General features: G+C 39.0%; 1 protein-coding gene across 1 annotated transcript in view; it reads left to right on the top strand.

The window, feature by feature from the left end:
• Positions 1-1,682: 1,682 nt before the first annotated feature.
• Positions 1,683-15,510, top strand: part of LPCAT2 (lysophosphatidylcholine acyltransferase 2) — a gene marked incomplete at both ends in the record, with an annotated part of 23,459 nt that continues 9,631 nt past the window's right edge. The window contains 9 exons of the mRNA XM_009084394.1: positions 1,683-1,822; positions 2,844-3,061; positions 4,310-4,422; positions 7,642-7,702; positions 8,734-8,792; positions 10,194-10,228; positions 11,870-11,924; positions 15,102-15,184; positions 15,480-15,507. Coding sequence (XP_009082642.1) covers positions 1,683-1,822; positions 2,844-3,061; positions 4,310-4,422; positions 7,642-7,702; positions 8,734-8,792; positions 10,194-10,228; positions 11,870-11,924; positions 15,102-15,184; positions 15,480-15,507 — 792 coding nt within the window. The remainder of the gene's footprint in view (positions 1,823-2,843; positions 3,062-4,309; positions 4,423-7,641; positions 7,703-8,733; positions 8,793-10,193; positions 10,229-11,869; positions 11,925-15,101; positions 15,185-15,479; positions 15,508-15,510) is intronic.

Raw genomic sequence — 15,510 nt, 5'->3', positions numbered from 1 at the left:
GACCATAAACACCAGTACTGTGTGTGTATCTGCTTCTCATGCTTGTGCTAATTGACACTGTGTATCCACTATGCTGCTTGGTCTGTTGTCGCTGTGCCTTTGGTAACAGAACTGAGTCCTGAAGGCCCCAAATTCATCTTAATTCATCAGTGTCAGACGGTGTAGATCCAGATGGCAGAGCTTCTCCTGGGTATCAGCAAGAGTAAGAGGATGTTACATGAAGATGGAAGGGATTTGATAGAGAGGGAAAGGACAGTGTTGGTGAAACAAAAATTAGAAACAACTGACTATATCAAAGGATTGGATAAATAATACACTTGGATGTTTATTTTCCAAATATACTACAAACACTTGTTCCTTTTTAAAGAAAAGAGGTAAACTGAAATCCACTTTGTTGCATAATAATCACAGCTCTAGTAAGTTGCAAGCTGTTTTGTTAAGCTGACTTATTAAAAGCCTTGCTTTTTCTGTACAGTAAAAGACCATTGTTAAATTGCTGATTAGAAAGGCTACTTTTGAGAGAGGAACCCTGTTGTTCAGTTGTAGATTTTGTTTCAAAATAGTAAAGCATAAAACCCAGTAAACTCACAAGCAGAAGTTAAACTCACATAACTCTCTTTCAGTAATTTCTCCCATACATCTGAACTGGTGGAGCAATCAGTCTGTGACCAATGTGACCTCATGTAAGTTTTGAGGGACTTTTAGAAACAGCCCAAGTAAATTTTAAAAAAAAATCACTATTACAGTTCTGCTCAGGTGCATATTGCTTTGTGCATATGTTTGCACAGAAGCTGATCCTCATCAGTGAGTGGCATCTGAGCTGGGTTAGGTGCCAAAGGGAGTTGAGCCCTTTACTGCTTTTCCAGGAATGCTCAGCTATGACTTCCACCTGCTAACACAGCTCACCTCCCTCCCAGACCTGGGCTTGCTCAATCTGCACACTGCTGTGTTGCACCATAAAGGCTTCAGGATACAATTTCTAACCTAACGTGCTGGAGTAAAACAATTAAGAACTCCTTCCCGCCCTGCTCTGTACCACAGCTGCCCGTGACATTGTGCTAACAACACCTGTTTCCTGGTGCTATGCATGAAAAAATGCAGGCTAAAAATTCCTTTGGGGGGATGGGGATGCTATTTGAGGAAACTGAGAACTCCGTTTTGCTCCATTTCCCAGCTAGGGGAAATGACGTTGTTTTGTGTGTGTATCACTTGCAGCAATATTGTGACTCAGTGCAAGACTTGTCACTTGAAAGGGCAAGAGTACAACGAGTCATCTTAACAATCCCACGAGGCTTCTAGATAGGCAGCTAGTGACAGAAAGGTCTATAGTGGAGATATGTACCAGCTGGGCAGATGCTTCTGTGCTGGTTGTGTGCTGCAAACCAAGACTAAGTATAAACTAGAGCCAGCAAACTCTGTTTACCCTCTCTGTCTGACAACATCCAAGCCAAAATCTTGGAAATACTCAAATTCCAGGTCTACTTGAAATGGCAGCTCAAAACTGAAAATGAAATGCTGTGAATGACTTTATAAGAGCACTGGAATCATTAATACTTTCCTCACTATATCATATAGCAATCATGTTAGTACTTTAAAATCCTTATAAAGTAACTACACAGATAGCAGTGTTATTCCTGGTGATACCATTTCTTAAGGTTTTCTCCCCCTTTTTTTTTTTTCAGACTATTCTCCAGGGGATTATTTTGCTACCCCTCCGTGCCATATGTGCCATAGTCAGTGTACTGCTGGCATGGCTGTTTGCATCAATTGCAACTTTCCGTCACCCTGGAAAAGGAGCTATGCCCCTGAAAGGATGGAGAAGGTAAAAAGTGACAAATATTTGTGAAAAATATCCTGCCTTTTTGTATTTTTTAAAATAACACAAACCCAAGGTTTAGAGCTTTTTTTCCCTCTTCTATTTGATTAAAGATTCTTCTGTGACATCTTAGTTTTACCCATTTAGATGAAGCAACTTTTTATTTAGTCTATTTTACTAAAATAGTGGAGCTTTTTTAAGAGGTAGGTTTTCAGTTGTCTTGAGGCTAAACCAAATTTGTATAAAAAGCTTTATAGACTATTTGTAAGCCAGGATTTATTTTAGTAATAATACTATAGGAATATTTGAGAAATGAAACTCATGAAGGGAAGTATTTGGTAACATTACATAGGCTGAGTTTTAGCCTTTGTTTTAGGCTATGATTCTGTGACAAAATTAGCTTTGACAGCTCCTCTCAGCTGCATTACCATTGAAGGAGCATTTTACAGCTGCTTCTGTGGGTTCTGGGTTTCAGTCACTGAGCTTCTGACCTCAGAGTAATGAAGTTCCCTTCTAGCTGAGATGCAGTGCAGCTGCACTCTGGAGGAGATGCAGGAAGTGAATTCTAATAAGACCAAGAGATTATGGAGAGTCCCATGAAAATAACATGTGCCCTACCATGGCAACATGTTCCAGTAAGAGAACACTGTCATTTAATCTTACTTGTTTAAAACTGATAGTAAAAGAACAGTGCCAGTTACCCAAGTTCTTACAAAAAGGACACCATCTGCTCATTACTCCCCTCACAGTAGTGTTATGCAACAATTCTATAAAATACAGCAAGAGAAATAATGTACCTGGGAGGAAGGTTTCACAAGGTGCTGTACAGTGCCTTATTTTTCATCAGGAAAGGTGATGTTCCCTTCCCTACTTCCCCTTTAGACCTACATTCTCCTAGAGAATTGCTACCCCATGCCAGGCCCCAGTGCTGGTTAGAACTAGAAAATCTGTTATGGGCTTTTCTATACAAGTACAAAAGAAATACTGACTGTAAGACTGATGATATTTTTGTGTTTCTGTTTGCAAGGAGGATGATCCAGACCACCCTCTCATGCCTAACTCGTTTCATGTTCTTCATAATCGGTTTCCGAGTTAAAGTAAAAGGAAAAGTGGCAAGTCTACAAGAAGCCCCAATTTTTGTTGCAGCTCCTCATTCAAGCTTTTTTGATGCCATTATTTCTCCCCTAGCTGGAATGCCATCAATTGTGTCTAGAGCAGAAAACCTCTCAACTCCAATACTTGGCAGTAAGTATTTATGAGCAAAAAACCAAAATGGTTACAAGTCAGCATCTTGACATCAGGCCAAAAATTTATCTCTTAGAGCGATTTAGAGGCAGACTTTAAAGTCTTTAGTTTCCAAAGGTACTGACAAATTATTTGCAGTGAAATTCCTGTGACACATTTTCTTCCTGAATTGGTAAAAATGTCTACAAGTGTGCTGTTTCTTTTCAGATATAATATCACTTTAACTTTGTTTTATACTTAAAACCTGTGTTGCAACTGCTCAGACTAGAAGCTTTCTGTTTAATTCTCCCAGTAGGTAGCTCAAGAAATCTGTTCCACTGCTGTCTTATAACAGTGTGGCCCACAAATTTGGAACACAGATCAGTGAAGGTTATTTCAAAACAGTCCAACTACAGCAGTCTGGAAAATACCACATTTATAAGTTTAAACTTGCATGCACTGTTATGGATTTCTTTAATGGGAGCAAGACCAGGAAGGAATAAAAGGGGAGTTACTCAAAAAGGAAATGCAGAGAATGGAAAAGATCAGATGACTCATACTTCTATTATTTTCCCCTCCTTTAGGCACAAAAAGAATCCCTGTTTGCATTATTACTAGAGTCAGCTGTAGACTTTCTGCTGGCTATACAATAACCCAGAACTACACTCAGTGGGCAACACAGCAAAGTGTCTTTGTAGGAAATTATCTAATGGGTAATATATTGATTTTAGCTTAGAAGCACAGGATTGAGACCTAGAAGATAATTCTTCACCAGGTTTTTCATCAAATCTTAATAGGTCCACATATTCTGATGTAGACTTCTGATTAAATGAGGATTATTTTTTCTGTAATTTGCATAGAAGCTGTGCATGCTTTGTAAGTGAAAAGGGAAGGTTCAAACGACTTGTTGGGTGCAGTCTGCATGAACTAGGCCTGAATGTGGCCTATGAGTAGAGACCTGATCAAGTTACTTCCTTAGAATCGTGTGGAAATGCTCAGTGAAAAATAACAATATTATTAGGATGTGTTTGGGTGAATTTCAGGTGTTTATACCTACTGTAAAGCTCCTCAGCTGGCAGTGTAGAGGTGTCTTCTGTGTCTTACTTCCCATTTTGCAGAGTGAGAATAACAACACTCTTATCATTTAGTCTGAAAGTTGTTTATGTGGAGTCTGTCTCCTAGTATAAGAATAACAAGTTTTTGCTACAAGGAAGCCTTGAACCCACTTGTCTCCTTAGCACTAGTATATTTTTTTTATCTCTTTCCCAGAGATTTTAAGTTCCCTTCAGCCCGTGGCAGTTTATCGTCAGGACCCTGATTCACGGAAGAATACAGTCACCGAGATAACTAAGAGGGCATTATCAGGAGGCCTGTGGCCACAGGTAATAAATACATTTCTCTTCTGTCTTATATTCATATTTCCAATTCATTGTGCATCACAGTATCACAGGTGCCCAGCTGAACAGGAGTCTGTTGATGTGCAAAGATGAAGTCAGCTCTTAGGTATAGGACTGGTTTTAGAAAGAGACTGGTGCCCACAATATTTCCAATTCATTGTGCATCACAGTATCACAGGTGCCCAGCTGAACAGTGTTGATGTGTGATGTGCAAAGATGAAGTCAGCTCTTGGGTATACGACTGATTTAAGAAAGGAAGAGACTGGTGCCCACGGAGAGTTTTGTCATGTCAAATGAGTCATTTAAAATACAGCCATACCAATTGCTGCTGCAAATGCAGATCTTCTTGACTTCCTCTTTGTCCTGTTCAAGTCTTCTCACGCTGTCTTCAGCGTAGCAGATGACTTGCATTGGTCTGTGTGAATCAGTACAGTGATGCTGGCTCAAGCATGAGCAGCCAGGCTGTAAAGCTGTGCTCACCACACTTAGGGGATGAGCAGTTGATGAGATGAGTCACCCAGGCTGTCCAAGCTCCAGGACCAAGCTGAAAACACCAGTTTTTCATGTGGAGAATAGCTGTGGTAAATCTCAGGTCACTCTTTAGGTTAATAATGCACTGAACTCAAGATTTTTAGATTGATCTGAATTGTGGAAACATTTTAACATGGAAGCAATAGTTACTGACTCTGCAGTGTTTCCTATGGTGATTTCTCAGCAGCAAGCTGTTGTTACACTTCCAGGTCTTGGATGGCTTTCTGTCCAGAAGAGCTAATGGGGCTACTCAGGATGGAGAAAAGTCTTGATGCATCAACTCTGCAGCTTTTACAACAGGCAGGGGGCTGGGATAGAAATCCACAGCCTTTGCAAGAAGAAAGACTGGGAGCAGTCGTGAACCTACAGACATCTCATTTGGCAGTGCCTTTCTGCTTTCTTCTGCTGTACTGCCTCTTTCTCATGGTGCCTTCAGATCCTACAAATCCAGCAGTGTCATGCCACACTGCTGGATAAATACAGTCAGCGATACAGGTCCTTTCTCCAAAGATGTCCTCATGCTTTATGTTTTGCATTAGTTCTTGACTTGATTTCTTGAGGGTTAATTTACTTAAACTAAAAACTTCAAGAAGCTAAAGTCACAAGGTCTCTTTAGGCATAGTTGGATACCTCCTAAATGACTAAGATAAGTTAACTTTTCCTTCACTTTTGTTGGCTTTTGAGGAAAATTAGAAGAGGCAAGTGAAAATTGACTTCAGTAGCAGGTATGGTGCCAGGTAGACCTGCTGTCTACTGCTCTGCTTTCTGAACAGGCTTTAGAAACAGAGACTGTTGAAGTAGGGAAGACCAACACTTGCCACTTTTTTTTGTAATGGCATTATTTAGACATTTTATGCATTTTTCCTTCATAAGCTCCTTACAAAAATCTTTTCAGAATTTAGGCTACTTTACTTTGTCTCATAAACACATTTTGCTAAGCTGCTGTAAATATTGTTAGATCCTCCTTTTTTTTTTTAAAAATTTGTCAGTTATGCAGAGGATTTTAAATATATACATGTCAAAGCTAGGAAAACCTTTTTTTTTTAATACTGTGGTTACAAACTGCACTGATGCTTATGATTTGCTCAACTGTTATGGATGAATGCCCTGGTAGACATAATCTCTGCAGAAAGCATCATGGGGAGGAAAAGGAAGTCGACTCTATGTCAGTGCCACACTTGGGATAAAATCTAGATAGGTCTATGAATCAAGTAATCTGGGAATCATCCAGACTGAGTCAGCAGTACAACTGGGAGTGTCACTGAGGATTCCTAGTCCTGTGCCCTGGCCACACCTTCCTCCTACTCTTTTTTTTCTTTTTTTTTTTCTTTTTTTCTGATAAACTTAACCACAAGATGATGAGGTGATGTCTATCATACCATCTTCAGAGTGCCTGGGCTGTATTCTCTTAGCACTATAGAAAAGAAAGAGTAGCTGGATTTCCTGTTCCCCCTTCTTATAACCCAAACACAATGTGCTGGGCAGCATTTGTGGGTATTAATAGCTTGAGGTTCTGATCAGTGCTTCTCCCAACCCTGTACCAAAGCAAAGAGGAAGGAAGGAATGACTACTTACTCTTTGGTCAGTCACTAATGTTTTCTGGGGCTCATCATGTAGGGCTTATCATGGGGCTTATCATTTAGGGTTGGACTCGATGATCTTTGAGGTCTCTTCCAACCAGGTTGATTCTATGAGTCTATGTATGCTGAGCAGAAACATACCCATGTTTGTGTCCATAGCCCAAGCAAACAGTGTGTGATTACCGAGTGTGTAGTGCAGGACTAACTGTAAATCAGAATGTGCAGCTGCCCCTGACATAGCTTGGAACAGTCTGTGTCTCTCAGGTGTGACCCACTGAGGCTTTCTTGCACATCTGGTCATTCACACACCTGGAACACTCTCGATCCAGACCAGTGTTTGTGCTGAGATGTTTTTGGAATGCTGCTTATGATCCTGTAGTGATGTGAGAAATACAAAGCTCTCTTGTATTTCATAGGGGACTGGACTCAGAGTGTCACATTGCAGCTCAAAGTGCACCTAATCTAGTATCTCTCAGATAGTCATTCAGAAACCTTCTGGGTGTTGGTGTGTCTGAGTCATTCGGGCTCAGAGGCTGCTGTGGTGTGAAATTCCTTCAGAGCTCTGCCTCACAGATGCAATGCTCTCTCTGCCTTTTGCTGCTGCTGCTGCTCAAGCTGTGATCTCATCACAGCTGCCATCTCACTCGTGTTGACAGCATCTGTGCCTGTAAATCCTCAAGTACCTCATGCACTTCCTGTCAGCTCAGACTCTTGATGTTTATACATCCAGCAGTTCAATAAGGAGCTGCTGGCAGAAGAACAATTCTCCTATCATTACCAACACAAAAACTTCAAGTGAAACAGTTAAAGCCATTTGTATCATATTTCTGAACCAATAAAGGCCTTTTCCCAAAACTCTTCTCATACAAAGCGTTTGTTTTCCAAATCAGTGTGGACCAGGTTAATAACATTGTGAGCATCCTTGACTTAGTTGTTCATTTCCTTTTGAAAGAGTAATGATATTCTTGTGATACAGTGCAACAGGTCACAGAGCTTTCATAAAGTCAGCCTGTGCATAACAGATGCTAAAGTATAATCTTTTTATGAAATACTTGTGTGCCTATGTATATATTTCTCTCTCTTTAAATCCAAGATACTGATTTTCCCAGAAGGCACCTGCACAAACCGATCTTGCCTGATCACATTTAAACAAGGTGAGAGATTTTGTCGCATTGTTGTTGGAAAATAATGTGTGATACTAATTTGGTAGTTGGAATAAGGACTGTATTTCTGCAGGTCCATCATCCACAACAGCACTATAGTAATCCCTAACATTATTAAAGTTTCAGTGGCACTAAACCCACTCTTCTGTACAAGTCAGCTTACTTTTCTGATTTGTGCTATTGTGGAGGATGCAAAATAACTGTGATGTATATGGTTAGTTAGTTGGGTTTTTCCTAGGTAGAGATTTCAGCTGTTTTATTTACCCAGAAACTTCACTCTGATTATTATGAGACGAACATATGAATTTACTTATGATCTTTTAGCTCAGGTCACAGTTGTGCAATCTTAGATGGCTATAAATTCTGCCACACAAGACTTAGCAACCAAGTCATGAACTCTCTTTGCATGGTGCTCAGCAAGCTGGGACAGTAGATTATTTTTAACACAGAAAGGTACTTGTTAGCATCACTGACCATTAGATTCTCGTGCTGCACCTCGGTTAAAGCCATGCTGATCTCCTTTCTTAACTGCTGTACAGTGGCAAAGTTACAAAATCACTGCTATGTGCTTAGATCTGTATCACTTATGAAGATAATCTGAACAGAGAAGGGTTCAGGAAATGCTCAACAGCCTTGTGAGCATCTAATCCTTCGAACTGTGCTCAACAGCCTTGTGAGCATCTAATCATTTGAAATAAATGCCAGTCCATGGTGAGGTAGTACACAGAAAAGCAGTTTGAACAGTTCAGGAATCCTAGACAGCTTTTTCTTTGAAATGGAACCTAACCCTTTTCTGTCCTGGCATCTTGCTAGTTGTGCTGCTGATTTAAAAACAAATAAACAAGCAAAACCAAGCCAAACAACAACCCATGAAGAAATCAGAGCAAGAAGAATGCTTCCCATTCTCCTTGCCTTTTAAAAAATGTCTTCTTTCAGATACCATGTCTGAAATGATTCACTTAAAACTCCCAGTTGCTGTATTAAGCTTAGGTGTAACAATCAGTTCTAATTTGTGGCTACAGGTGCCTTTATTCCAAGAGTCCCTGTACAACCTGTGTTACTGCGATACCCCAACAAACTGGTAAGCAGAACATTCTTCAGACACTAACTAGTAATACCAAAGTCAAAATCCTGACTGAAATGGTACCTACAATAAATATTTTGCCTTGTCACTGAAGGATATATTGTCCTGAGCTTCAGCCTCAAAATCCTGACTGAAATGGTACCTACGATAAATATTTTTCCTTGTCATTGAAGAATATATTGTCCTGAGCTTCAGCTTTGAAGAGCACCTGGAAGCAGCCAAACTTCCCAGGTGTCACCATGGTGTAGCTGCTATTCTGACTGTGAAAAACTTACTGCTGGGCTTCTTATTTATAGTTAGAGGGAACCCAGGAAAGTATTGCAGCGGAAGTTAGAAACTTCCTGCAGTGCCACAGACTCTGTACTTTGAAGTCTGAAATGGCCACAACTTCCCTACTAGTCATCCTTTTTCATTTAAGCTCAATATACTCTTACTGCAAAGGCACTTGCAAAGTTTTTGAACAAAAGTATAAAATGTGCTATGTACAAAGATTCAAGGATTGTATAATCCTTCTACAAGTATAAAATGTGCTATGTACAAAGATTCCTTTGTATAATCCTTCTACATATGAATTTCAAAAGTGAACCACTCTAGGGGATTGGTATTGCATTTCACTGATAGGATTTAAGGATCTGTCAGTACACACTGTAAAAATTATGTATAATTAATACTCAGAGAGACTGTAAAAATTATGTATAATTAATACTGATAGAGAGAAAAGGAAAGAAAAAAAAAGCAAAGAAAAAGCATGATAGATTGTGCAGAAATGTCCCTAAAATTACACCAGATATATTTATGAGTGTGCCTTTCTAAGGGGACTGGTAAAGTCTGCTGGAAAAGTATGACTATATTTTCCCCCTTACTTCTGTTGTTTGGATCACAATGAATGATTTGCAGTATCTAAGTAACTATATACATGTTATTCCCAATTGTTGATAATAGTCTGCCATGCTTTTTTTTCCAATCTAAGTAATACATGTTATTCCCAATTGTTGATAAAAGTCTGCCATGCTTTTTTTCAAAATTTTTAAGGCAAGGAATCCTATTTGCCTTAACACCTGTATTTGTTTTCACTACAGGACTATAAAACCATCATCTGCTTTACTAAACTTGTGCCTGTTTTATATTGTAACTTACCTGCTCTCAGTAACTCTCATCTGGTTTTGTCACACATACATGTTATTCCCAATTGTTGATAAAAGTCTGCCATGCTTTTTTTCAAAATTTTTAAGGCAAGGAATCCTATTTGCCTTAACACCTGTATTTGTTTTCACTACAGGACTATAAAACCATCATCTGCTTTACTAAACTTGTGCCTGTTTTATATTGTAACTTACCTGCTCTCAGTAACTCTCATCTGGTTTTGTCACACAGTTCTGTGTTTTTTTTTTTCCTTAGGATACTGTGACCTGGACATGGCAGGGCTATTCACTGTAAGTTTATTAATCCTACTGAAAAATACATACAGAATTTTTTCCCCTGTTCCTAAACAGTCTGCCAAACAGATTCCCCTAAGCCAAGACACATGTTCTTCTAGATCTGTTTTTATGAGGGGGAAATACTTGGGGATAATGCTGTCATGCAGCAGATTTCATACCTGAATGGCTAGAAAAAGGGTTTGCAAAGGAAAGCATTATTTCCAGCTCTGTCACCCCCCCCTTTTTTTAAAAAAAATTTTTTCTCCTGTTTTGACCATTACACTAGAGCAAAAGAAAGATTTTAATTCTTTTTTTTTTTTTCTTTGGGAAACACTCATAGCCACCAAAAGCCATAGATGTTTACAGTTTCCTACACAGTATACAAACAAGAAAAAATAAACGTTATTTATGTTTACTCCTTCCACCATTTCTTTTGAAGTCATATGAGAATAAATGAAGAAGGGCAAAATAAGTATTCATTTATCCCATAATTCCCCATTCAAACATCTAGGATTCTTCTTTAGATTTTTATTTTTGCCAGTCTCAACAAAAGCAATTCTTTTGAGATCTCGATAGAAAGGCTATGTATACAGTATGTGTCACTGAAATAATGAAAAATATTTCAATAAACCAGCGAGCCAGTGGATCTCTACTGATTTCTGAACACAGCTGGCCTTTAAATATGCTAAAATACCATTAAAGTATTAAGAAATTTAGAGATTCTTAACAAAAATACCTGGAACCAGGAGAAGAACATTTCCAACACAAACCTGCAGGTCACAAAATGCAGAACTGTCACACTCTTTGTGAAACTTCCTGGCTATTGCAGCCAGGATAGACAGTACCAGTCTCCTTCTCAGAAACCTTCTGACCCAGTTTCTGCTTTCCCTTACCACTTCTTACTTTTGTGCCTTGCTGGGAGGAACAGCTAATGTTTATGTGTTACAAAATCAAGCACCAAGATTTGAATCGTGCACCAGGTAGTTGTCCTCCTGCCTTTTCCTTTTCCTGTTTTATTTTGTCCCAAACAAGAGCAGAAGAAATACTACTTGAAGGTTTTCTATTATAATCTACCTGACTTAAAGAGCAAATGTGCATTTCTACTTAAAAATCACAGTGAAAACAAGTCAGAAGTGATTATGCTTACCCTCTTTAGCAGTTTTTTCCTCCCCCTACCCTACTTGTTGATCCTAAAATTTGTAATTTTTTCTAAGAACACTGAGGGTCCCAAACATACTGACACATCATCAACACATCTGTGTAAACACTGCTGGAATTTGCAAAATTACTAGGAAATACTAAGAAATCCTTGCACCAGTTCTGTGTAAGGAAGTTACTGGTCGTGTTTTGCAGCTGAGAGATAACAAAGTAAAGCTACTTCTCAGAATGTTAAGGGTTGCACATAATTGCCAATGTGCATGGCAACAGACAACAAGTTGCCTGCCCAGTGCGCAAGCAGCAGGTATATGCAGAAGTCCTGTAGAGGAAATGTCAAAAGTAACTTTTCAAGGAACTTTACTACAAGGTACTTAGAAATCTTGCTCATTGTTGGCTTTGTTTTGTCTGTGCTTTAAAAAGTTTCATCTACTAACGTGACATGCAAATAACTTTGGTTTTAAATAAGTAAAATGTATTTTTTTTCCTCTTTGCCTGCAGAAAAGAGCTGTGTGTAATGACAGTGTGTCAGCTCTTCACAAAAGTAGAAGTCGAGGTAAGAATTGGAAATATTTTTGTACTAAGATTCAGCAACCAGGGAATTGATACTGTAATTTAAATGTGTTATTCATTATTAGTGACTGTTAGTGAACAGTAATCAAATGTCTCAGGGGCAAGAACAGAATCACAGTAATAGATTTAGATTTGTTGTCCATATCTATGTATCACTTAATCTGATGAGTTCCTAAAAGAAAGCTGTCAGAAGTGTCTTTATTTTTATAGCATTGTAAAATCATTGCTAATTAGCACCACATGTGTTTTACAGATGTTAAAGCTAAGAATTGGAATACATCCTGTTAAAAGGAACAGCTTATTTTTCCCACCTTCTCATTTCTTTGATCCCTTCAAAGTATCCTTGTCTTCCTCACCAGGTTCCCAGACTGAACTCTTACAGGTTTCTACAACCAAGAGCTCACTTGAGGACTCTAGTATTTGTACTGAGCCTGGTTTAACAAACTGGTTCCCTTGATCATCAAAATCCACTGCACAGCACAGCCAGATGAATGACAACTGATACAACATACACACTTCAGAATATGAGCACACACACTCTAACTGCTCCCTGTGACAGAGGCAACAGTCAGAACACAGTAGTAAGGAGCCAGATAAACTGTTTGAACCTCAGCTGTACTTCCCAGACCACAAAGGAGTGTCAGTGTGGACTAAGTTGGTTCAGGGACCTGAGGTAGGGCCAAAATTGACAGGTTTGGCTGTTTATTTGCTAAACATAGAGTTGAGGAAAGTCATCCAAAGCTTTGTGTATACAAAGTGTTGTTACTACTAACAATGAGCAATATAGTTCATGTTGTGAAACAATGAAATTCATTTTAAGGGAGCACCTTGTTACTGTCTAGTACTTGTAATAGACACTTGTGTATAGAAGGTGTAATAAAGAGACAATTCTCCTAATGATTTTTTACAGAAGGAAAGAGCTATATAATTTATATACATGGGAGCAAGAAATAGTTAATGTAGCCCTTCCAGCAGAAGTTCCTGCTTCATAACAGAGCTCGAACTTGTTAGAAAATAAATTTCTTGTTCCAAAAGATGAAACTGAAACATGAAAAAAATTTCAGCTTTCACAGCAGCATGTGTCCCCAAAGTGAAACTTATTTCTCAGCATCAATGCAAAGGTCTTTCCATTTCTTAAAAGAGAAGGGACAGATTTTCCTGGGGAAGGAGGGAATCCAACTACTCCTTTTCAGAGTGGCCATTTCCATTGCTGTCCCATAGTGTGAACAGTAGCCTCTCCACCCCTATCAGTCTTGCACTGCCTCTGCAAGCTGTGCATGAGCAGTGGTGGACTCCTGCAGGCCACAGGCATCTGTGTGTGCCTGTCTAGTCCAACAAATTGTGGATATTGAAGATTAAACAGTGAACCTGGCAGTGAGTTTTAGGGCTGCAAAGGATACAGCAGTTGGCAAATTCTGTAAGAAGTGAGATTAGGTCTTAAGTAGATCAGAAAAGTATTTTTGCCACTGAAAGAGCTGTGAAGAATTTTTTGCACAGGACTGTAGTTTGACAGGGAAGGTATACTTTGTACTGATAAGCAGCTGACTGTGTGTGAGATCATGCATGTCATCACAGGAGGCCAAAAACCCAAATTTCTCCTCCCCAGCTGTGGTTTCTGGCAAACAGGTTTCATGAATAATTGTAGGTGGCTTTTTTGAAGGAGTGGAGGTGGTGTTTAACCTGCCAGAAATTGACGTTGCACTCTGAGCAAGACCTTACCCTCAAGTCATATAATGACCACTTTCAAGCCCATAACCATGTTTGCACAGATAAACAACTGAGAGTTACGACTTCATGTCACCTGGTGACAACAGTTTTCTGTGTCTGCACTGTGTGCCTCTGCTTTCTCAGTTTAAGAGTTATGTGACTTCTGAAGGGGAGTTGTAGTGAGCAAGGACCTATGTCAGACCTTGAACAGAGCTGGCAACTGCTTACAGGAGGAGTGAAATCTCAGACATTCATGTGAACAGCTGGAGCTCTGCTGTCCTTACAGGGGAGACAACTTTTAACTATCAACAGAAAATTGTTATGGCTATTTGATAGATAACCAATTCCATAAACTTACTGGTTTTAATCATAAAGAGGCAGCATTCCTTAAAATCAGACATGAAAAGGCTGTTCAGGATGGACTGCATTTATATACAACAGTTACCACTGTATTAGTGCATCACCAGCAACCATAACATAACTGAGAAAAACATATTGACACATAATTCACAACTGCAGCTTCCAGTGAACCATGAGCAACACCTTGTTTTAGAATTGCTGTGTTCTAGGAATTAAGGGCAAGACTGCAGAGTGGGAGGAGCAGAATTCAGATAAATGATAACCTTGGCTGAAAAAAGACACAGTAAACAGAGCTGTGAGCAAGCACTTTAGACTGAAATAGAAGGAGCAAAATGCTCCTCCATACACACTACCTTGCAAACAGGTGCTGGTTCATTCCACAATAGATATAGCTCATCTATAGGATATTTTAGTGAAAAGGTACTTCAACTTCTTATATACCAATACTGAATAAATCCTCAACAGTAAACACGTTGCTATTTGGCTATCTGAGGTGTTTTCTAGGTGTGGAAGGAGAGGGGGTGTTGGAATTTTTTTGCTCTCTGCTTGGAGTTCCAAAACTTTACAGTATTATATGCAGTGTGTGCTACTTAAAACTCAGAATTATGATTCCTTAACATTTCTATCATGGAGGAAAAATGCAGAGGAAACTTATCAGTCACATGCTGACAGATACAATTTAACAGGTACAAGGTTGGATGCAGTGTGCATTTAAAAACATTAAAACTCTCACATACACTGTTCCAGTATATAACATCACTCATAAAGGATCTTCGAATTCAAACTCACATTCTCACCTATGCAGCATTTAATTTTCTAAGTCTGCATTTATTATACTTTCCTTCTTTGGGGGTTGATTTTTCATGTTAAAGCAGCTTCTACCAGTCCTTAAGAGCTAGTTTTGGACTAAATCTCGTTTGTGTAGTGAGGGCAGAAGAGCAAGAGCTGTTTCTAAGGCAGCTGAGACCTCTAGTGCTCAGTTCCCTCATTGCATGGCTGTTTGTTTTCTGGTTTTCCCCAAACAATAAGAAATTGTTCATGTTGCTAATGAAGTGGTGACTAGTGAGTTGATTGGATAACTCATCCCTTTCAGTTTCTGCCTGTTCATGTTCCTACTGATGAAGAAAAAAATGATCCCATTCTTTTCGCCAACGCAGTCCGACAAACCATGGCAAAGTAAGTAATCACTCATCAATAAAATCTTTGATAGCTGTTCTTGTATATCCAGCAATTCTGCATATATCCTAGATGTAAAGCAAAATTTTGTCAAGTCCCAGGTACTATATACAGAGAGATTGCTCTAGATTTTCAATAAGAGGTGTCAAATTCCTATACTAAAACACCCTGATTGTTTTACATGGAGCATAAAGAAGGTTGTCTTACATAGGAACATAGTATAATAGAGAAGGCAAACAGTCAAAGAAAAGTAATTTTCCTATAAGAAATTGATTTTTACTTAATTTTGTTTCAGTGCTTTGAACGTGCCAGTCACGGATCACACT

This window comes from Acanthisitta chloris, unplaced genomic scaffold (assembly GCF_000695815.1).
Source record: "Acanthisitta chloris isolate BGI_N310 unplaced genomic scaffold, ASM69581v1 scaffold13471, whole genome shotgun sequence".
Lineage (NCBI taxonomy): Eukaryota > Metazoa > Chordata > Aves > Passeriformes > Acanthisittidae > Acanthisitta > Acanthisitta chloris.
This window is presented reverse-complemented; position numbering and strand designations above follow the sequence as displayed.